This window comes from Protopterus annectens, chromosome 10.part0 (assembly GCF_019279795.1).
Source record: "Protopterus annectens isolate FY-2018-M chromosome 10.part0, PAN1.0, whole genome shotgun sequence".
Lineage (NCBI taxonomy): Eukaryota > Metazoa > Chordata > Ceratodontiformes > Protopteridae > Protopterus > Protopterus annectens.
Window position 1 is genome coordinate 1,679,191,858 of NC_056744.1, and position 23,654 is coordinate 1,679,215,511.

Sequence of the window (23,654 nt, forward strand, 5' to 3'; positions counted from 1 at the left end):
ATGACCCTTCAGTCAGGTTGGTCCACGTATGCACAACCACCAAAATGAAACACTTTCTCCAATGACCTCTTCAGTCAGGTTTCTCCATGAATGCAAAAGCACCATAAATGAAACATTTCCCTTAACAACCTTTTCATTCAGTAGTCTGTCCATATATGAAAAAGCACTATCAAATGACATCAAAATGAATCATTCCCCCTCAAGGTTCCCTTAATTACTTTTCTATATATGCACAAGCACAAAAATAAAGCATTTTCCCCAATGACTTTTTCAGCAGTCTGTTTGTATGAGTAAAAATAAAATTACATCAAAATGAAAATGAATCATTTCCGCCAAGGTTCCCTTAATTACTTTTCCATGTATACACAAGCACAAAACCATTACTGCCCAGTTACCAAATAAAAAATAGAAGATAAAATAGATAAATACTGACAGCAGAGTAAAAATAAAATTACATCTAAATGAATCCTTTCCCCCAAGGATCCCTTATGTACTTTGTCCATCATGTATGCACAAGCACAAAAATTAAACATTTTCCCAAACCCCACGACCCCTTCAGTACTTTTCTATGTATGCACAAGCACTGAAATGAAAAAGTTTCCTTTCCTCAAAGACCTCTTCACTGCCTTAGATATTAGACCCAAAACCCTCACCCAGTGCCTTTCCCGCCCAGTTACCAAAGTCCAACTTCCAAACAAAAAAAAAAAAAAAAAAAAAAAACAGGAGATAAAATTGATAAAACACACTGTCTGCAGAGCCTAAACTGCCTGCAATAATTCTAGATAGCAATATATTTCACATACCACCCCCAGGGCACTGACAGCAAATGGACTTCAATTCAAAGTTGTTCAAACTCTTACACTTTTACTAAAAGTGTCTTCTGACTTCTTCAAAAGAAAGAACTATAACACACAAACAAACTTCAGTTTCAGCCTTCAGTTCACTACTCACTCTTGAATCTTGATTGAGAAGGTGGGAAGGATAGGTCTGGTCTGGATTATTATACCAAGCATAAAAAGCACGGGAGCCGGTAAGGTCACAGAAAGAATGCAGTCCAATGGCTTTAACTGGCAATTTTGCACCTGTGACCTACCACTGAACCCAGGCCAGACTGAACTATTAAGGTAGTCAGGCAGGGGGGAGGCAGACCAATGCATCAGCTAAAGGTCCAATATGTGTTGTAAAGAAATTGAACATTGTGTCATTCAACACCAGCTACATAGGAAAGCTATTCCTAGTTTAAATACAATCATAAAACTCTCTGCATGCATTTTGCCATGTTTAAGAAAATATGGGGAAGTCTAATTTTATAACAGCTGAAAATAAATCAGGGGTCTCCATGGTAATGCTGCACTACTGCTACCTCCAGGTTATACATAGTGAAGCTGTTTGCTTCCATCAGAGAAGGATGTTTTCAGGAGTCCGATTTAGGTGACGCTTTTAACTTGCTTCGATTCTCTGTCTTGGTACCTTCTGGCTGCAGAATCCGGAAGCTCAACACTGCCAAAGCTGTCTCTAGGTGTTCGTCATGACCAAGATTCATATGAGCATGTTAGCTTTATTATAAACCACGTAACAAGAAAGACTGTGATTTCTAATCCTAAAAAGCAAGTTACACAATTTTGGATGCTGTAAAGGATTATGTTCGTAACGTAGATATGTCTCTGAATCTTTTGTGCACATCATATGGTTAATCAAGACATTTCAGCCCCCCTTATATATTAAGTATAACTAATGGCATGCTGCTAATGCATATGCATTACAGTTTCCGAGACTGCACTACAGGGGGGATCATGAAATTTAACATTTCCTGACTTTTGTTGTAGTGCGATCTCGGAGATGGAGTTTATTTGTAATGAGTTGGAAGGAATGGTGTATGGTGCAATCTCAGAGACTCGGACCAGAAATGTGCTTAGTTGGATGGTCGGCAAATTTTGGCAATGACATGCAAAAGTGTGTGGGGGGGGGCGCCCCTTCCCCCTCACTCTATGGTTCCAGCACCTATGGCTGTGGTGATGGTCTTGTCTGCTTCTTGCAAAGAGAAATTCACCCCTGGGTTCCTTTGTATGGTGTTCTTCCACCATGAGTTCCTTTTTCTGGCACGGAAAGAGAGGCAGTAGGGTTTACAAAGGTTGAGAATGCTATTTCCAAGAATCTTTCAGGAACCACTGACGTTTTGACACATGTGACTTTGCAGTTGGGATCATGAGACCATGTACTCCAGTGTCCTCAGGATTTCTCTTGCAGTGATGAGCTGCTTTAGAAGCAGACTGTTTAGACAGCTTGACAAGAAAGTAACCTTGTTTTGGAGAAAGAAAACTTTCTGTTACTAAATCTTTTGAAGAAGAGTTTGAGATTTGTGAAGATTTAAGTTGAAACCTACCTTCTGAGTTTGAGATTTGTGAAGATTTAAGTTGAAACCTACCTTCTGAAAGCAGTCTACTGTGATCTACAAGGCATATAGTTGTCTCTGATGTGGACTTTCCATGAATGAAACAGTCATCAAAGTAGGTGTAAATATGAAGACCCAGAGATCTGCAATGTGCTATCAGAGGAGCCAGATGCTTCATGAAAACTCTGGGAACAGTAGAGAGAGCAAATGGCAAAGCACAGAACTGAAAGTTAGAACCTGTTGCTACAAATCATAGGTGTGTCTCTGCCATGGGGGCATGGAGTTAAGCATCATTTAGTTCTAGAGTGACCATGCAGATATTATGGTTGATCATGGGCAGTAGTTTTACAAAGTAAGCATTTTGAATTTGGGATGTTGAGAAACAAGTTGAACTTTGTGGGATCCAAGATGGACTTCCAGGTCCTCTCCTTTCTTGAGACTAGAAGAATCCTTAAATACAAACCATTTCCCTCATATCTTGGGAGGAACTGGCTGGATGGTCCCTTGGTGAAGCAGTGCCCAGAGGATGAGTGGCAAGAGGCTTTCTTGTTCTTTTGGTGGTTTTGGCAATCCCAAGAATGGGGGGGGGGGTCCCTGAACTAGATGTAACATCCCTTCTTTATGATACTGAGGACCCATTGGTGCCTGGTAATGGTTTATCACTGGTTTAAGTGTAAGGGGAATCTTCCAGCCAAAGGCTTGGGGTGGGATAAGGGAGGGGAGGCTTCCCCTTGTCTTGTTAAGGTGGAAAAGCCCAAGGTTTAGAAGGGTAATTCCTGCTATACCTCAAGGCTGGAGAAAGGTAAATTTTTCACTATTTTAATTTGCTTTCCTTTTTTATCCAGCTTCTCAAAAACTTGTTCAGCTGGAGGACCAAAAAGAAGTTCCTTTTCTAATGGGGCATCCATTAGTTCAGCCATTACCTGATCTGACATGGGCTGGGTCCTGAGCCATGCATGTCTGTGGATGACAGAACCTGAGGCAGCTGCTCTGTAGGAAGCATCTCAAGCAACATAGCCACATTTTATGGAGTGTTTGGAAACTTGTAAAGCTTCTCTGGCTGTCTCCTGTATCTTTTTAAATAAACTATATTACAGATAGAATTTTATCTTGGCTAGAATTTCATCCTAGAGAGATTCAATGTACTTCAGCATATGGGACTGACAATTCAAAGCTCTCATTGCCAGGGTGACAAAGGTATAAACTTTTTTCCCCAGATCTGTCTAATAATCTACTTTCCCTGTCATTCTGTCATTAGTTAGGAGAGGTCTGATTGGTTCCTTAGGTATACCTTTTGTAGATTCGGTGGATACCGAAGAAGGGTCAGCCTTTGGGTTTTTGTAAAGGTGCTTGTGAGAGTCAAGCACTCAATAAAACCTGACTGGTTTCCCAGGAACAGGGGATAGAGAATCAGGGCATAAAGCAATGTCTTCAAAGACATCATCCAAAACAATGGGAACAGGAGGAATAGCCAGTGGTCTGGGTGAAGGCAAACTTAGCAGTTCCCTGTGGTGGGTCTGAGCCAGAGGGAACTGCTTACTTTTGCAAATGAAAGCCTCTCTAATCCTATGCAGGATATCCCCAAAGGAAAGATTCTCACATGGGAGAGGGTGTTGTCAGAGTATGAGTCTAGGTAAGTTTGCGGTGGCAAGTGGCCAGAGTAAGACAATTCCTCCTCTTCCTGAAAGACTACTTTCTTGCTACTTTTAGCTAGAGAGGCCTCTCTAGTGGGAGTATGAGAGTTCGCTCTAGATTTCATAAAGGCCATAAACTCCTGTCATATTTTATGGAGGTCTTGGGCTTCAGTCTAAGAAGAACTGGATAGTGGTGAGGGCGACAAAAAAGAAGTGGTTTGCTTAGGTTTGGGTCTCTGTTTAAAATTAGTGACCTGAGGTTGTGGTCATCAGATCTTGACCGTAGTTATAGCTTCAGTCATCAAGAAAGACAAGATGCCTACTTCGAGACCATGGTGCAGACGTCAGAAGTTGAGGCCTGTTGAGCTTCCTCAGACACAACCTATGCAGGTGCCACAGTGGTATATGCAGGTAGGCCAGATACCATGGCAGTCTCCAGAGGGGCTGTGCCAGAAGATTCAGACCTAGGAGTCACCAGATCATGGCGTTACAAAGGTGCCTCGCCTGAAACATCAGTCAAATTAAGACCTAGAGTTGTAGCCTTCTCGGTAACATCAGGGTCCTTGGCCTTCTTGTCTTTCCATCCATTGCTATGGAATGACGCTACCTAAAGCTGGAGTCTGGGGAGGACCTGTTGTAGCAGTGAATTGCAATGGCACTGGGGAAGCTAAAGAAGTAGACTCCTTATAAGCGGCTAGTACCTCAACCTTATGTTTTAGAGTTTTTTTACATGGAATTTTGCTTAGTCTGGACAGTTAAAAATTTAGTTGAGGCCCCAGCAGAACAGACAAAAATGAGTGAAAATCATTATGTGAGATTTGCTTCCCACACTTCAAGCAACTGTTGACTTTTTTTGAACATTAATTTTGAAGAAAATTTTCCCCAATGGGGTACTTATCTGACTGGAAGTACAGCTTCTCTGGAAAAGCCGAGCTGACTGACAGACTGTCAGTATACTGAAACACAAGAAGCATATCGGACAGCACAGCTAGAATGAAATGAAAATGGCACAGATGGATGCCCTTCTTATAACCTGATGTCCACATGTCAGTCTTTAGATGTTCATCAGCTAAGAATGGTATAAAGACTGTGAAAAATGGGCCAGTGGCAGGCTTCTGCATGGCAGGAAGACCCAAGAATCAGTACTGCAACATTGATGATGAAGACTATCAATAGTGCCTGGGCAATAACCCAAGACAAGGACATGCAAGAACAAGGTTTCTTACAGCACCTAAAATGTTTTTAAATGTGAGAAATAAGTGCTGGTATTGACTCCAAAACTTAATTCAACAATGTGAAAATCAGCCCATCTGGCGTTGGAACAAGTTTGTTGTCATTCAGTCACAACATTGCTCAGTGATGGCCAATGTAACATTAACTACAGACTCCACACTCAGTCAGTGTCCAATCTATATCTGATGTCTGGGAGTGGACATGTTTTGTAGAATGATCTATGTGGATCTGTGGTGTTGGGGAATGTCTGGTATGGAAAATGGTTAAAGTCAGACTAGACAATCACGGTGTACATAGATCTGGACTACAGAATGGATCATGTTAGCTTATGTTGCCAAGAACATAGATCCATCAGATGTGTAATGTACAATCATTCAAGTGGGTCTATACTGATGAAGGCCAGATATGTGATACAAGAGTGGGCAGGTGATTCTAATGGCATGAAGAATGCATGCATACAGTACTTAACACAGGAATAGTGTGTGTGGATCTGTGGAGATGAAGAAGAGTTCTGAGACACACAATAACTCATAGAGCTCTGCAGTCACAGAGAAGTGCTCATCGGAGTCTGAGTCTGTAGAATACGTTATGAAAATTACTCACAGGTTTATCTGGCTGAAGAAATAACAGATGATGCATAACAACTTGAGAGGGTCTGGGGTATATAAAACAAGGCCCACGTAGGTCAGTAAGGCTGTGGGTATGTTTATGGTATAACACCTTCTCTGTAACTATGGGGTAAGGAGTACATCTGTTGTGCCGAACGGCTCAGGTGGGTCTGTGGAGCTGTGCACAAGTCAGTAATATGAATGACTTGTCTGTGTCCTTGGTGTGTGACTATATCTGTTGTGAAGAATGGCTCATGGGGGTCTTTAAAAGGTTGAAAAACATATGTGCAGAACAGATCATCTAGGTTAGAAAGGTCTGGAAGAATGTTGCACCTCAGTATGGCTCATTAAAGGTGTATGCACCTGGGGTGTATATTTTTGAGAAAGAGTAGCTTATGGTTTCATGAATATTCATCTGAATGCAAAACAACTTGTGTGGACCTATGGAAATCAAAGTTACGTAAGCAAGCAAGTAAATGAATAAATAAATACATAAATAAAATAGCACTCTTAAAAATAAAAGATGTTTCTTTTTATACAGCACAATGGAAATATACTGTGGCAGAATAGTTGGCAAAATATTAGCTACCAGCTCTGTAGTAGAAGTAGCAGGTAGCATGCTCGCCTTTGGTGCAGATCAGATAGCTGAATTAATTTTCCAGTACTGACATCACAGTATAGCATAAGGGGATTGTTGCACTCCTGAGTGCGCCGTACTTGGAATGAAACGTTGCACTCTGTGCCATACTATCTTGTAACAGCTTGTGGGGATCGTATGGTTAAATAATTTATAAAATGTGTGTGCAAATCAGGTTCTCACAAACAGATCATATGTTAAAAAAATTAACCTTAAGAAGGTTGCCCGAAATTGTGGCAAATGAAATAACAGTATTCTCTCTACCATCTCCTATCCGCATCACCAGCAGTCTCTCCTCATATAAAACCTTGTTGCACTCACACCTAACTTCACAATGGAAGTGCTCCTGTTCCCATCCTGCCTAATCCTTCTAATGCCACTTCCTACTCTCCTAGAATTAAATACACCAGCACTGCCTCCTATAGTTCCACAGCTCTATTGAACTATTTGACCAACTACTTCAGATACCCTATGTTGCTACTTTTGTTAAAAAAAAGTGTTTTTTATTGCTGTTTAATGAACTCTACTGGTGTATTCTATCATTGTTGACCTTTTCTTATCATATTTACTTTGTATTCCTATGAGATAATCTATAATGTATATGTGCAATGTGTGCTATGTATTTGTATTTTTCCTGGAGCTTTTCTCCCCAGGACTCCATTGAAAACGGGCTCCTTGTGGCTCAATGGACTATCCTGGCAAACAAACTGCAAATAAAATAAATAAAATAAATCCTTAGGAGTTTAGAACAGTTCCATGTTTTTTCTTCATCATTATCTCATCATGAAAAAATAGTACAGTAAAGCCAACAACCTTCTCCCAAACTCTTCTCAGTGATAAACTAAAAAAAAATACATTTGGTAAAATTCTAAAATAATGCAAGAACCTACTAACTTAAAGCCCTGTCACTGTGCTCAGTATTCCACAGACTGCTAAGAGGTGACCTGTGACTGACATACAAGGCATCCTCCAACTGAATATGGAAGCATTTACTGTACATAGGCAAGTCAAATGACATCAGAAATACTCAGGTCTAGGGATATAAACCTCTTCTACACCAACAAAACAATTTGGAGGGACAGGTTTGAAGAGGATACCACTGCCCTGGAACAGACTCCCCACCCTCATAAAACAAAGTTCATCCCTGTTTATATTCAAGTGCAACTTGGAACTATGTATGGGAAACAGAAAATATACCGCAAGACTACCCTCTGGACTGCTAATGGACAGAGGCAGTTCCTAAATGCTTTATCCCATGCATGCCCCCCCCCCCCATATTATCTATTTTATGATCCCAGTTATTCATATTAGTGGAGATATATAATCATCAACAGCCATGGGATTCGTAAGGCCAATCTCTTAACCAAACGGGAAAACTTAATTCAAGCACAAAAGGGGGAAATTGGTTAGGCTTAAAAATGGCCCTCAAGAGCATCCTAGTAGCTTTATAATTACCTATGAATCTATAAGAAAAACCAAAACTCACAAAAAGATGCCCCCATGCATTTACTATTACTCCTCTGCATTCATCAAATTCTGAATTAATCAGCACCTTACTTACTTACTTTTTTGTCTGGGATTTCCTTCTCTTCTTTGTTCCACAAATATTTCAGGTTTTTCACTTTAGAGTCTATACGTGTTAAGAATGTTTTCAGCTTGTCCTAAGGATAGACAAAAATAAAACATAAACTAAAAAAAACAAAGTATGTGGGTTGCAGAAGTCAAAAGGAATGCAAAACATCAATACAGACACTATTACTGGCCATTATTATTTGGGGATAGACATGCAGGCATTGTTGTATACTTTACGACTGCCTGTTACAAAGGCAGATTTGCTAAACTGTTATGTATTTATGAACTAAAGTACAGGGACACATCCTTCAATCATACATTTAAAGTACCTTGGTGCTATCAGACACCCATTGTTGATGCAACAAGGACCCACCCAAGTACAGAAACACCCTGGTGCCCTGAAAAACTCTGGCTTGCTGCAAACAATGGACATACACTTCATGAATACTCCAGGAGCTGATGAGAGCCTGAATGGCAACAGAATTAGGAATGACTGCCCTTAAATCACACACAGACTCCTAAGCTACTCTGATGTTAAGATTAGCATCCTGGAGATCCAAAGAACACATCCACTCTCACTTGGATAGACATGGAAGGATCACCTGGTTTGTGACCATGCAAAAGGATCCTTTGAGTATGTATTGGTTTAACCTGTCTGATTTAGCATTGGCCTGAGGTGCCTTATTTTCTTTGGCACTGAAAAGAATCTTAAGTAGTAGCCCTTTCTAATTGGGCAGGACCACTTAGATGTCTTGATTTTACAGAGGATAGCACTTCTCTTTTGACTGTACTCTTTTGATAGGATGAGACATCTGGGAAATGAAGACACTGCAGCCTGTGAATGGAAAAGAATGGGATTTTGTAGCCACTATATACAATTTTTCTGACCCAATTGTCCCACATAACTGCCATCCACATGGGCAAATGGAAGGACAAGATCATCCCAATTGCCTACAGAATGGGGTACTCAGGCAAAAGTCAAAGGGAGAAGACTGCTGACATCTGAAAAGGGAAAGTGGGATGTCTGACTATTCTGTTTGTTGTGGTCTTTGAGTGGAAGCTCATTCTGGAAATTGCCACAGCCAAGTTAACCTTTCACAGAAACTCTATCATCATATTGCCATTGGCAATGAAACCAAAACTGGTGCAAATGCCACTGCACCCACATGAAGATGCATTGAGGAAACTCAAATTTACCCTTGACATTTATAAGATTTTACATTTTTCTGCTACCTTTCAGGTTAATTTTCAAATGAAGGAACACATGGCAGTGCACCATCAAAATGTGGGTTCATGAATTTGGCCTTGGTGTCATCTCCAAAATCCATGACACAGAGCCAGGCATGATGTCATTTATTGCTAGTCCAGTGCCTGTCGCCTTAGCAAAACCATTCAGTGCATTACGTGAGGTGCAGTGTTCAGTAGAGTTGATATCTGAGACAGAAGGTTATAGTTCAAGTCCCCATCCAGAACCTCCCCCAGAGACAGGTTTGTTTCTCTGACCATGTCTCTCTCTCTCACCCTGGAAGCAAAGCATGTGAGTCTAACGGAGCATAACCCACAAACAGAGTATGGAAGATATGTAAATATGCTTACCTAATCTGTCCAAAGCATGAGACTCTTTGCTTGGTGGATGAACAGAGGGACTCTGCAGAACTGGAATTTTCTAGAATGCAGGTGCCATAACAATGGAGTCAAACTGAAGAGTTTATAACCAACAAGACTGAACAGGAGAAGCCTGACAGTCCTCTTTGGGATGGGCGCCACAATTTTAGAGTTCTGCCATGCAGAAATTATAGCAGTCAAGCTATCTTATTGACTAGGGAATTGCCAAAGAGGAATACCTCTGGAGATTGGAAGGTATCCTACAGGATATGCTTGGGTGAATGAAGGGGCTCAGAGCACTATCCCACCTTTACCCTGATCATTTCTAAAATTTCCCCAAACTTGGAGTTATCTGGTGAGGCTGGAGAGAATGAGCATCCTCATTAATGTCCGAGATGAGCCTGTACATCTCCTACATTTGACCTTCTTCCCAATCCTTACAGGCAGCTGATCTGAGGATGAAGACAGCAGACCTTGCCTGAAGTGATGCATCCTATAGATGCCCATTAATCCCGCTGTCCTACAGGATGGAATGGTGCATGGCCAAGGCCAAGGCCAAAGGTACAGGTATATCTCAAGTAGAGATAAAACTAAATGTAAGCATCTTCTTCTTCTTTCAGCTTTTCCCGGTTAGGAGTCGCCACAGTGGATCACCTGTCCGCTCATGATTGGCAGTGGAGCTTTTATGGTGTCGAGTTGCCAGCCCGGCGCCCAAACTTCCACAGAAGGTATACACACGCACTCATGCCTAGGGCTAATTTAGAGTGTCCAATCCACCTACAGCATGTCTTTGGGATGTGGGAGGAAACTGGAGCACCCGGAGGAAACCCACGCAACCACAGGGAGGACATGCAGACTCCGCACAGAAGGCACCCCAGCCGAGAATCGAACCAGAGAACCTCTTGCTGTGAGGTGACAATGCTAACCGCGGCACCACCATGGCCACCCATAAAACTGAATGTAAGCATCAAGGGTGGGAATTCTGGGAAGCCTGCATCATCAGCACTTGGACTGATGCTTGACCATGGCCTACAGTGACAGAAACAACACTGACTGACTGATATCAATGCTGACTGCAGTTAAAGTGGGGACTAAAGAGATGAAACCTCAAACAGTTCCTAGTGGCCTGACCTACAGAGTGATGAAACCATTCAGTCTGGAGGATACTTAAAGTTGGAAGGCCAATCACAGTGATGATGTTGCCATGCTCAAAGGTAACAGGGTAGATTCTGGATCCAGAGTCAGGCCTGAGCCTTAGGGCTAATCCCAATGTCAAAGGTATCAACACCTAAAGCTCAACGTCAGTGGGGTCAGCACTTCATGTCTATAATTTCAGCAGTTTGCTTGAACAAGGTATTTAACTATTTCAGCGAAACCATACATTATAATAGCTACCACCATCCTTATTTAAAAAAAGTGAAACCCACAGTCAGAACCACATTTAATTCAAAATTTAAAGTATTACAGCAGCACTTTTCTTACCTTGTAAATATGTTTTAAAATGTTGTTAAATCAATGAGGCAGTGTCAGGTTTTGGTCAAAATGCAATGTGTTCTAGAAGCTTATATAAAATAAACACTCTTGTTTGACTGACTGAATAACTTGTTGACAGCTACACTTAACTTTACATTTCAGGTACTTTTAATTTTTTTGAACCCAGTGTACTAGCAAAAGTCACACAAAGTGTCTTTAATTTATACTTAAATGCATACATCTAACTTGGCAGTGAAAAAATTACATGGCGCTAGTCACTCAGCTGCCTCGCCATTGAAAAAATATTTTGAGCTCTCTCTGCTTACTGCTTGCTGCTTCTTGCTGTGGGATGGATCTGAAGTGTTCTTAAGACACTCAGTCTTGCTGGCTGGATTCTGCTAAAATTCAAAGTCTAGTTATATTTGCATTCACAGTCTGTTGCATACAGAAACTTGCAGAATATACACTGATGAGAGAATATACTTTGCAGCATCAACTTTAGAGAGCAGTAACCAATAACTTTTTATAATAAACCAAACGGAAACACGTTACAGCTTAAAAGTACTGTTCCAACTTTACTTCTCATATAGTACAGATGATGTGAGAGATATAACATTTACCTTAGGACTTGTGTCCCTACCATCCCTCTAAAATAGCTGGATTTATACAGCTCTTTATATACAGTTTTAGTCCTGTAGAAACAATACTAAGCTTCCTTGTTTAACAATGTCTTGTAAGAGACCAGCTTTTCTGACAGTGTGAATATCCTGTAACAGTGTCCTGATGTCCATGTAGAAAACATATTTTTGAGGAAACACATTGTTCTGTATTCTATTTGGAGAATTGCTTATCCTGTAGAAACAATACTAAGCTTAACATATGAGCATATGTTCTTGTGCCAATGCTGATAAGCATATCCTGTTTTTTATGAAGAAAAACATATTTTTGAGAAAACACATTGTCAGAGATCAGCTTTTCTGACAGTGTGAACATCCTGTATTTTATTTGGATCTTTGTAGAAAAAACATCTGTTCTTGTGCCATCCTGTTTTTCCATGCAGAATAACATGTCATTGTTCTTTAAAAGCAGATTTTGCATTTTTGCTCTTGCATACATCCTGTTTGAGTCTGTAAGGGAAGAATGTCCATTCAGCAGATTCCTTTTCCAAGCCATGGTCATTTAGTATGACTGCTGATCACATATTAGTAAACTCTGTTTCTGCATTTAAGCAAGCCTTTTCTTTCAGCATATTTACAACATAATTAATTTCAGCATTATATTAATAAAATCTAACAGGCAGTACAGATGGTCTTCAAGTAACGCGATATATGAATGATGACATTCCTAAAACTATTCAGGGCCCATCAGGCATTAAAAAAAAAAACACATTAAGCATTTACTTCTTGAAAGTTTGTAATAAGTTTTAGTATCTTTCTTTCTATGTAATTTAGGAAGCTTATCAGTCCTTACTGAAACACGTTTTTAAACCAGGAGCAAATCAAGGCCTATTACATTTGTAATTCTCGGTTAAAGTTGTGAAAAAAATAAAACAGAATGCATAAATTTGTTTGTGTCTTTCGGCTTTTCCCGGTTAGGGGTCGCCACAGCGGAACTCCGGTCCGCTAATGATTGGCAGTAGAGTTTTACGTGCTTGCTTGCCGGGCCTAACGCACAACCTTCAATAAAGGAACGTCCATTCATGCATGTCACCACACAGAAGACGCTCTAACTGAGAATCGAATGGGCAACGTCTAACTGTGAGGCAACAACGCTACTGCAGCACCACAACCACAATGCATAAATAACGAATAGTAAACTACTTATAACGCAGTTTAATTCTTATTTAGATATGGCATGCATTATCAGCTGAACACATTATAGTACTTCTCTGCTTACTTACAGTGTGTTACTAAATGTCCTTCATTTAGAGGTGATGTGTAATGCACAAGTGCCATGATTACACTCCAATAACTGTTAAATAACATCCTTGTCCAGCGCTATTGCAGAGATTCGACCTGATCAACATTGTTAAGTACCAGCTTCGTGCTGTTAAGATCACATCTTGACAGTGCCGTCCAGTACGCAGCAGCAGAATGTGAAAAAGCTTCATTTAAACTCCGTTCCTGCCTACTGTTTACTACATGAAACAAACTGCCTGCCTTAGACAGGGAATACACAAGGACATAAACCACTTCCCATTGTGCTGTTTATTTAGTTTATATTTCTAAAACCAAAAATGCCAAAAGGAGCAAAGAACCAAACCAAGAAAAACAAGCTAAGGCAGGGAAAACAATCCAAAAGTAATCCAAAGAGTAGCTGGAATAAATGCCAATGAAACTTATAAAATAAGTACTTTAATGAGGTCAATAGAAACAAGCGCTTTCGCTCGGCTAAATACCGAGCTTTCTCAAGTTGAAGTAAGACTACTAATAGCAACAATTATTACATAAACTGTGGGAGTAAAGGGGTGGTTTTATCTAGGGTTTTGCATTACCCGCACCAGTTTCTACATAGGCAAAACCGAAAGGCCCCTTAGGAAAAGAATCTAGGAGCACTTTTATGATATTTTTAAACAGAAAGAATCAAATGCTTTGTACAAGCATTCCCTCATATGTAACAATTTTGAATTTAGATTTTTAATTCTGGAACAAGTATTCCCTGATGCCAGGGGTGGAGACTGGAAAACTAGCTTAGAATACAGAGAGCTCCTCTGGCAACTTAAGTTGGATGCAAGCAGACCCCCGGGTTTGAATGAGAGCATCAACATTAGCAGTGTTCTTAAAATTAGAAGGGCACGCCTATAGGTTTTTTCATGTACATATATTGTTTAAGGTACATTAATGACTGTTTATGATTTTTGAGTAGCATTATGATGCATTTTTACACCAACATATCTTAATTTATTATGAACCTTTTAAAGCTTTATTAGTTGTCACATTTATGACCTGTGGAAACGTGCTTTATATTGTTTTAAATTTATTACATTTATGTTCATTTTTAGAAAAATCTAGTTATATGCTTTTAGTATTGTTGAAATTGTTCTTTAAACTTGTGGTATTTTAAATTTGTGGTTAATTAGCTTTAAATTTGTGGCTAATTAATTAACCATGTGACTGGGAAGGGATTATTTAATGTTGCTATTAGTAGTCTTACTTCAACTTGAGAAAGCTCGGTATTTAGCCAAGCGAAAGCGCTTGTTTCTATTGACCTCATTAAAGTACTTATTTTATAAGTTTCATTGGCATTTATTCCAGCTACTCTTTGGATTACTTTTGGACTGTTTTCCCTACCTTAGCTTAGTTTATATTTCTGTAACCATCAGCACATAGACCAGATAAATCTGCAACTACAAAGAATTATAATCAATCTTCGATAATCATAAAGTATTATCAGGTGCTCTTCACATGGATATGGCATCTCAAGACTCTTGAGCTTTGCACTCAAGGTGAATTTCCTGCCATCCATGTCTCCAACACAAAATACACATGTTTATATTATGAGATACACTTACTTCAGCCCTTTACAGAAATCTTCTTAGTAAAGCAACAAACAGACCAAGATTGTACAAGGCATAACTCTCAACATTTCGGATTTTTGCAGGACATCCAGATTTTTGCCTCATATTTTTGATTTGTTCCTCATAAAAATTTGTGGATTTCTGGCAAAATCGAAGATTGAGGTCAATAAATAAAGACAAACGTTTACATTTCAGACTTCATATTCTTCAGAAAGTGCATACTAATACAAAACTTATTTTAACAATCTTCTAAGTTAATAAGAGCAATTTTTTAAACTCTGTCCCTATTTTTGGGTCTTTGCTCCCCCATTATTTTTGGCTTTGTCCAGATTTCCTGCACAAGAGGCTAAGTGATGTAGTTAGTACATGGTAACAAAATTGCACACAAGTTTGCAACAATGAAAAAAAAAAATTGCCTGAATCTCCTTCTGTTCTGACTGTGCTTCTCAAACATTTTGGAAATATCGAGTATATTTTAGAGCATTTATTACAACTGTAATTGCCTTAATACTGCTACAACTCAAGTGTTCTAGGTTGCACTGCATCTGAATTTTTGTGTGTTTTAGCTTCTTTTCTGTATATATATAGACTTCTCTGTATATGTAGACTAGCTACTTATTCTGCTGTATTACTGCCTCTTAAATCGTTTTTCAGTTGTACACTTGCCTTGCTTCATTTAAAAAGTTTTAAATTGCTAATTTTGTAGAGTTTTAATTGCATTTACTGTTTAGGACTACACACTCGAGTGTGTTAGCCTTTTCTGTGTTTATTTACTGTATTATTGCATTGTTTAGCCTGTTTTAACAAAAAAAAAATGCTATCTTGTTTGCTCGTTTCCCACCTTTCCTAGCCAGTCCATATCCCAGGCTTTGCTTGTCTCAGGACTTTATTTTCTGTGTTCAGAGCTATCCAGACCTTGCTGTGGTAGAGGGAAGTCCTACTGCTTACCAGTGGGACTGGTGAGCATTGTACTGCCTAACACTAGAGGAGTGGTTTCCAGCTCTGACATTGTAATTTTATTAACCTTTTCAGACTGATTTCTATCCCTTTTAACTTCTGGCTTAAAAACTCGTGTGTTTACACATTTTACACATCGTGCAGCACTGCGAGGCTACAGTTAAACTATTCCAGGTGTCAGAAAGTCTGCTCTTCAAATTTTCCCTTCAAACTAGCTGGTTTCTCAGTAGTAGCACTAAAATCTAAACCCCTGTGACTAGCACTTGCTCTAGAACCTGCTGAAAAGCACTAGGAAGCCTGAAACTGATTCAAGCACTCAGCTCTCCTTGTCAATAAGGAGAAATTAATCATAGGCACTAAACAGCCTATAATTGCAAAGTACCTTGCAAAGATAAGGGAAAACAGCTCTTATACTTTACAAAAAAAAGCACCTAAACAGGCATGTCCAAGGGTCAGCTTCCGGCGATTTCTCCTGTCCACCTGGTGAATCTGGGCATACTGGGGCAATACGGAAACTGTCTCATGTACACAGACAATCCTCTCCTCCTACCACCCAACACTACAACCTGCGAGAGATGCACTTACATAGCCAAACTGGAAGCAAAGCTCTCTCCGGCCAAGATTGTGCTAGACAGTCAAGAGGAGAAGGTTAACACCTGCACTACACCTCAAGCAACTCATAGCCCTTCAAAACCCACACCATCAACACCCACACATAGCAACACTAAACCCACATATGCGGAGGCCCTAAACATTAACCTGCCCAAGCAACAAGGGCCTCCGAAGCTGAAATGCAAAGAAACACCAGTCACAACCAAAGTGACACATAGCTCACAACACCAGTGTGCCACCCAACAACAGCCCCTAAGGCAAGACAATGTACCCAACACTTTAGTCATAGGTGACTCTATAGTCAGGCACACTGATGTCCCACTCACCAGGCTGAACAAGGAGAAAATTAGTCAGTTGCCTGTTGGGTGCCAGGATCTGCCACATAACGCATGCACTCAAGTCACTCCACAACAAGTACAAATATGACTCTGTCATTATCCATGTTGGAGTGAATGACTTGAGACATACCTCCCTGGACTACATGAAAAGAGACATGGAAGAGCTCTCGGGTCATGTGACCCAGGCAGGTATGACCCTAGCCCTGAGTAGCATCCTGCCTTCGCCCAGAAGGATACCACAGTATAATTACAAAATGATTTCAACAATTGGCTAAGCTTCTGGTGTCATTCAAAGGGGATCCAGTATCTGTCTGCCTGGGAAGACATGATCAACAAACCACGATGCTTTGCCAGAGATGGTCTGCACCTGTCACCCCTGGGATTAAGGTTACTGGCTAAAGCTCTTGCCACCCCTATAGTGCTTTTTTTTAGGTTCAAAGGATAAAACCACTACCGTTAACAGATACAAGCATGCAAAATCTGAAGGTACTGCTACTCAATGCTAGAAGTCTAAACCTTAAAATGCACTCTCTTGAGGCACTCCTAAAAATGGAGAACATCGATATCTGTGCGGTAACTGAGACCTGGTTCAAGGCTCCAGAGAGCACCCCTGCAGTACCAGGCTGCAACTCTTACCACACTTTTTGGCCACAAACCCAAGACCGAAACATTAGGAGTGTCCATATTCACCAAGGATATTCACAACTCCAGGCTAGCTGTCCAACACAATGCATCTGAAATTCTTCAGGTGCAACTAACACTAGGTAAGACTGCAATCCAAATTGTAGCTTGCTACAGATTCCCCACCATGCCCCAAGACTCTCACTACACCTTTCTAAACATACTGGAAAATATTAAGATACAACCAAACACTCTAATACTGGGTGATTTCAACTACCCTGCCATTAACTGGGAAAGCTACTTGGGTACCAACTCTTTTTTCCAATGGTTCTTGGAATTCATAAATTCCAACGCCCTGGATCAACTAATCCACTGTCCCACCAGGGGCTCCAATATCCTAGACCTGGTCATTACCAACATGGGAGATAGATGCTCCACACCAGTGGTCACGCCCTCATTGGTCAGGTCTGACCATAAGCAAATCACTCTTGACATTCACATCCCACCCCCACCCCCCAGTAAGGAAACCTCTGTAAAAAACTTCTCCAAAGCCAACTTCATGCTACTGAAGTCAGAAGTGACAAACTTCACAATACCCACGCAGACTGGATCTGGAAGTTTGACTGCAGAATCCTACACTAAGGCACTGTACAAGCACATCCACTCGTGCATGAATCGTGCCATCCCAAATAGAACCAAGATTCTCTTCTCCAAAAAAAGGAAGCCAATCTGGTGGTCCCCTGCTATAAACAAACTTTACAACAGAAGGAAGAAACTGTTGCAGAAAAGAGGAAAATCCCAGGATGCAAAAAAATTCCCTCACCAACCTCAGCAAGAAGCTGAGATCCCTCATAAAATCCTCAAAAGCTAGTTACGAAAATAAAATTGTCAAAGATTCCAAAGACAACCACAAGGTATTCTATAGTTATGTCAAGAATCTAAATGGCAATGCTCAAATCTGCTCTGAGCTACAACAGAATGGCATTAAATATACTGATCCCAAGAATATTGCCAATATCCTGGCAGGTCGATTTAGTGTCAACTTCACCCCCCCCCCCTCTCACCCCCTAAAGGGCCCATCTCAATACTAAAAGATTGCCAAATTCCGGTAATCATGGCCACACAGGTAGAAACCACACTCTCCAAAGCTAAGAATACAGCATCCATGGGACCAGATGACATCCCAGGATGTGTACTAACTGAACTACAAAATGAACTGGCACCTCACCTAAGTGTCATGTTTAATAATAGCCTCACTTCAGGCTTTGTGCCCAGTGAGTGGCGCACAGCTACAGTTATCCCACTCCACAAGGGGGGATCCGCCTTGGATCTCAGGAACTACCGTCCCATCAGTCTGATAAGCCTGATCTGCAAGGGCATGGAATGCATTATCATGGAACTTATAAACAAAGACATTGGCAACCTTCAAACACAGGACCCCTCCCAGTTTGGGTTTGTGAAGGGCCGATTTTGTCTCCTGAATCTGTCTGACTTCTTCGAATCAGTCTCCAGAGCTGTGGATGAGGGTAAGGCAGTCCACACAGCCTATCTGGACCTCGCCAAGGCCTTCAACACCATCCCCCACTCTGGAATCATAGATAAACTTACTAAGCTTATAAATCCCTACGTCACTTGATGGGTTGTCAACTGGCTTACTGACAGAACCCACACTGTAAAAGTAGCCGACTCCAAATCCAGCTCCAGATAAGTGACAAGTGGAGTACCTCAGGGTTCAGTCCTGGAACCACTCTTGTTTGGCATCTACTTCTCTGAAGTAGAGGCCAACACTAAGGGACTCTGGCTAACAAAGTTCACAGATGACTGCAAACTGGGAGCCATTATTGAATCCCCAAATGATGTGGATATTCTACAAAAGGGCCTTACAGAAACAGATGCCTGGTGCCAGAGCCATGGGCTCAAGCTTAATGCCAAGAAATGTATAGGTATCCCCTTTGGAAAAAAACATGTACCCATGAATTACCACATAGGTGGCAGTACACTAAACATCAAAAGTGTGATGAGAGACTTAGGGACACAGGTGGACAGTGGTCTCACTTTCGATAACCACATTGCCACAACAGTCAGGAAATCCTTCTATGTGGCACAGCTCATCACTAAGGGCTTTTCATCCAGAAAAAGGGAGGACATTGTCCCACTGTACTCATCCCTCATTAGACCCATTATAGAGTATAATGCCCCATTTGGTATGTACCTCACAAGACACCTGCAACAGCTAGAAAGGCCACAGAAATACCTCACTAAAAGAATCAGAGGCCTAAAGCAGATGCCATATGCTGACCGCCTAAAAAAACTCCAGCTATACTCTGTAGCACATCGTCTACTCAGAGGCGATCTCTGCTTAACATACAAGGCCATGTCAAACCCTGAGCTGTTGGACATGCTCCACTTAAAGAAATCCCAATCCCTCAGAGCCACATGCTCCAGGGATCTAAACCTTGTCATCACAATGAACAAAACATGCTGGAGGGATAGGTTCCTGACCCAGAGACTCCCCATACTCTGGAAAAGACTGCCCATACATGTTAAGCAGAGCGCTTCCTTGGCCCTCTTCAAAAGGAACCTTGATGATTGGATGGGAGATAGGAAATTCACCCCATGGATCATGTCAGTCACCCTGCTAGACAGGGGTCCAGAGAAATAAATATTGTGGGAAGAAATATCCAGGGAATTGTTATGGCTAGGCTTGTATAGGCCCTAGGGCTAATAGCCTAGCACCAACCTATGAACCTATGAATTTTCAATCCAGGATCAAAAATTACTTTTGACTTAAGGCTGTAAAGTGTTATTTATCAGCAACTATGAACCTGGAAAAGCTTTACATCAAACTTTACAGTAAAAATCGTTTGGAAGACTGATACTGTCCAAAACACAACACAAAGTTTGTTCTTTCTTTTGAAGAATGTAATATGATACTCTGTGTGGAATACAAAATAGGGATCTGGTGTCATGTGTCTTGTGTGAGGGCTGAAATGTCTTTACCCCTCTGCCTGCTGAACATCAAACCTTTCTTTGAACAGACAAACCCATTCACTCTTCCAAGTCCAAGAATTTGATCAACAGTCAAGGTAAGAGCTGTCCAAAGGGGTGCATAATTCATGCATCCATGAAGGTGTCTTGTGCTCTTGCCAGCATGTCCACAATGAGGGCATTGGAACAGCCCAACTCCATCTACCTGCTATGAAGGCTTATACTCATCAGTGATTTAATAAGCCTAATGCCTGTCCCAAGGCTACCCCTCTGCACTGCACTCCCTCTTCCAAGGGATAGTAAAAGTCTGTATGGCCAGCGCTGTCCCTCTCTCTCTAAGGATGGGCACACTTATCTTCCATGCCAGTACCATCAACCAACTGAACTCCTAGTTGAACTTGGGACACTTTACCACAGTCAAGACATTCTATTTCTATGTCATCAATGCTGGCAAAAGGTTTTTACCATGTATGAGACTGGCTATTTGTCAGACAAGATCTACGACTCCAATGATCAAATACACATAATTTCTTCTGATCGTAGCATTTGGCTACTTGTGCAGTTTCCTGCTTAGGAAGTGGCAACTGGCTTGCTAAAGCTATTGCCTCTTCCCACACCTTCTCTCTGGCTGCTGATTGGTCCACACAAATCATAGACAGTAGCCAGAAGGAAATGACTTCAGGACCTTCTTGCCAGTTAAGAAAAAAAACAAGGAAGCAACCTTGTCCTGAACTTCTGATCAGATATAAACACAAAAGCATGTTATATTCTCAAGAAACAATTATGTATAGAAAACAAAAGGAGGGTGGCGGGTGGGTGTGACTACTGCAGCCATGTGGAATTCAAAGAGTTACTGTAATGGTCAGCGTTTTGTACAACTGCACTATGTTCATGATTCCCATTGCTGCAGTAGCCTTGGGCTATTTGGGGTGATTACCAAAGTTTATCCAAAATGGAAGGAGGAAAAATAAGGATCCAAGATCCCCCTAGAATGGTCCATACAAAGCTAGCTGTGGACCTGGAAAAGGAATCCAGTTAGTAATGCTGTGTAAATGTATGTACACAGGACAAAGTAGCTACCTCTAGAATGCTTCTAGAGTGCACCCCTTTTCAGAAGGCCATCATAGAGGATAAGAATCTCGCAGAATGGGCCTTGATACTGCCTAGAACAGGTTGCCATGGTTAGAATAACAAAAAGCAGTAGCGGAGGAGAGTCCTCTAGAAACAGTTTCTTTTGAGACAGGTTGTTCTTTCTTAATCTCATCATAAGAAATAAACAGCTCATCAGCTTTTCTGAAAAGACCTGGACAGCTCAGGTTCTACCTTGACAGAGCTATATCCATCCAGAGTATGTAGAATTTTTTCTGCTTGGTTTTCGCATTCTAGGTAAAACACTGGGTGACTTATGACCTGATTCAAAGTAAAGTCTGAGACCACTAGGGCATATATAACAGATTTGTTCTTAAAGTAACCCTGTCTTTGTGGAACACCAGATAGGGTTTACTCACCATAACAACTTGCAACTTAGAAATTCTTCTTGCAGATGTCAGAGCAGTGAGAAGAACATTTTTTTTCAAGTAATAAACCATAACTCTGCCACAAAAGCAGGTTCAAATGGAGGTATGGTTAGCTTAGTTAAGGTCCCATGAAGAAGTAACCTTATTTTTGTATGGCCTTGGGAGTAAAACCCCTTTCAACTAATGTTTATTGAGAAACAAAAAGGACAAGTATGGAGTCATGGACAGGCATACTAAAATAGGCTCATAGGTTGTTTCTAGGCTAATGGCAACTAGGGCCCTTACAAGACTAGTCATGTACCCCAAGCCATTTTGGTCCAGAGTGTCACTGGCCTCTATAGCTGGTGGGGGAGGGGCATGTTAGTAGGGAGGTAAATAAGGATTTGTAGGGAGGGCATTAGTTAGGATAATACTTTCCCATTGACAGCCTCTGTCCATAAGGGACATGGGGGGCAAACTGGCAGTAAATTCATGATTTCCCATCCAGTTGTCAAGATTTCATTTGAATAGGGTCAGGGATGAACTTGGTGTTACCTGGATGGGTAGTGTGGGGATCCTTTGGGACACATCTGTCTCTACAGCACATTCTGTTTATGTCATACGTGAAGTTCAGATCCCTGGGTCTGGTGTTTCTGGTGCTGTCTGTTTTGCACATGTGTAACAGATCCATTAGGAGTGGGTCTGAGGAAGTCCTGAAAGGCAAGCAAAGATCCCCTCTCAGCAGCCTGTAGGAGACTGAATACAGAAACAGAACCTTTAGGCAATCAGAGCAGGACAGAGTATTCCTGCCCTAAATTCTTCTGGAAGAAACCTTTGTGGGTGTTTTAACTGTTGCAAGTGTCTGGTTAGATCCATGCCAAAGGGGACATTGTACTCAATAATAGGTCTAATAAGGGCCAAGTACAGTGGGATTATAACGTCCTTGGACCTGGATGCCATACCCTTGCCTATAAGTTGGGTGACATAGAATGACTTTCTTAATATCTTAGCTACATGTTGGTCAAAGGCCAGATTGCCATCTACATATGTTCCCAGATGCTGCACTACCAGGTCAACTCTTAGGGGCATTTTATTGATGGAGCAATTAACTTGGGTTGACAATTTCCCAAAGAGTGCTACAATGCATTTTTGACACTGAATTTTAGGTCATGGCTTTGGCACCAGTCATTTGTCTGTATTAAACCAACTTGCAAGATCTTTGCCTTAGGGGAGCACAAGATGAACCTTAATAAAGGAATAAAACAGGCAGAAGGAGAGCAGCTCACACATTTGAGAACTACTGGTAAATGATCCCTATTAACGTCCTCGTTATTGGCTAGGCACCAACTAGAAAATCTTTTCTGTTTGCCAATATATGACTTCATTTTAGCAGGTTCTGGTGTCTCCTTTAGTATCTAATGCACATCCTTAGGAAAAAGTTGCTTAATAGGTATCAGAATTGAACAGTCAGTTGAAATAATTTGATGCTGGGGTGTATCAACCCCCCCCCCCAGTCTTTTGTGAGTAGATCAAATCTATGATGAAGATTGTAAAAATTGCCCCTGGACAGCTCCATAAGGAGGGAGAACCACTACTGCTTGGGCATGAGAGGAGTTACCACTAAGATTTTTGAAGAGTCCCTCTGAATCTTGAGAATGACCCTCTATATCAGTGAAAAGGGTGGCAATACATCTGTTCCCTCAGTCTACATGTAAGGAGTCCTACAACAGAATCTGGTTATGTGTATATTTTGAAAGGAGGGAAACAGATCTGCTTTAGGTGTTTCCCTCAAACAGATTGATCCCATTAATACTCTCAAAAAAATTCCAATAGTGAGGATCTATCCTGGTCCTGCTCAGATTGTCTGTCATTACAGATTGCTCTGACAGAATGTAAGATGCTTGGAGGATCTAGAAATGCTGAATGTGGTACCTCCGGAGCTATCACAGTCAGCACAGAGGGAAAGAAGCA

General features: G+C 41.1%; 1 protein-coding gene across 2 annotated transcripts in view; it reads right to left on the reverse strand.

Moving 5' to 3' along the window:
- Nucleotides 1–23,654, reverse strand: part of LOC122813890 (zinc finger protein 85-like) — a 118,314-nt gene that overhangs the window by 68,896 nt on the left and 25,764 nt on the right. Inside the window, exon 2 of one of the 2 annotated variants that reach the window (XM_044086432.1) lies at nucleotides 8,070–8,165. In XM_044086432.1, coding sequence (XP_043942367.1) covers nucleotides 8,070–8,165 — 96 coding nt within the window. Of the gene's footprint in view, nucleotides 1–8,065; nucleotides 8,166–23,654 lie in introns of both variants that reach the window. The other variant, XM_044086433.1, reaches the window with a different exon arrangement.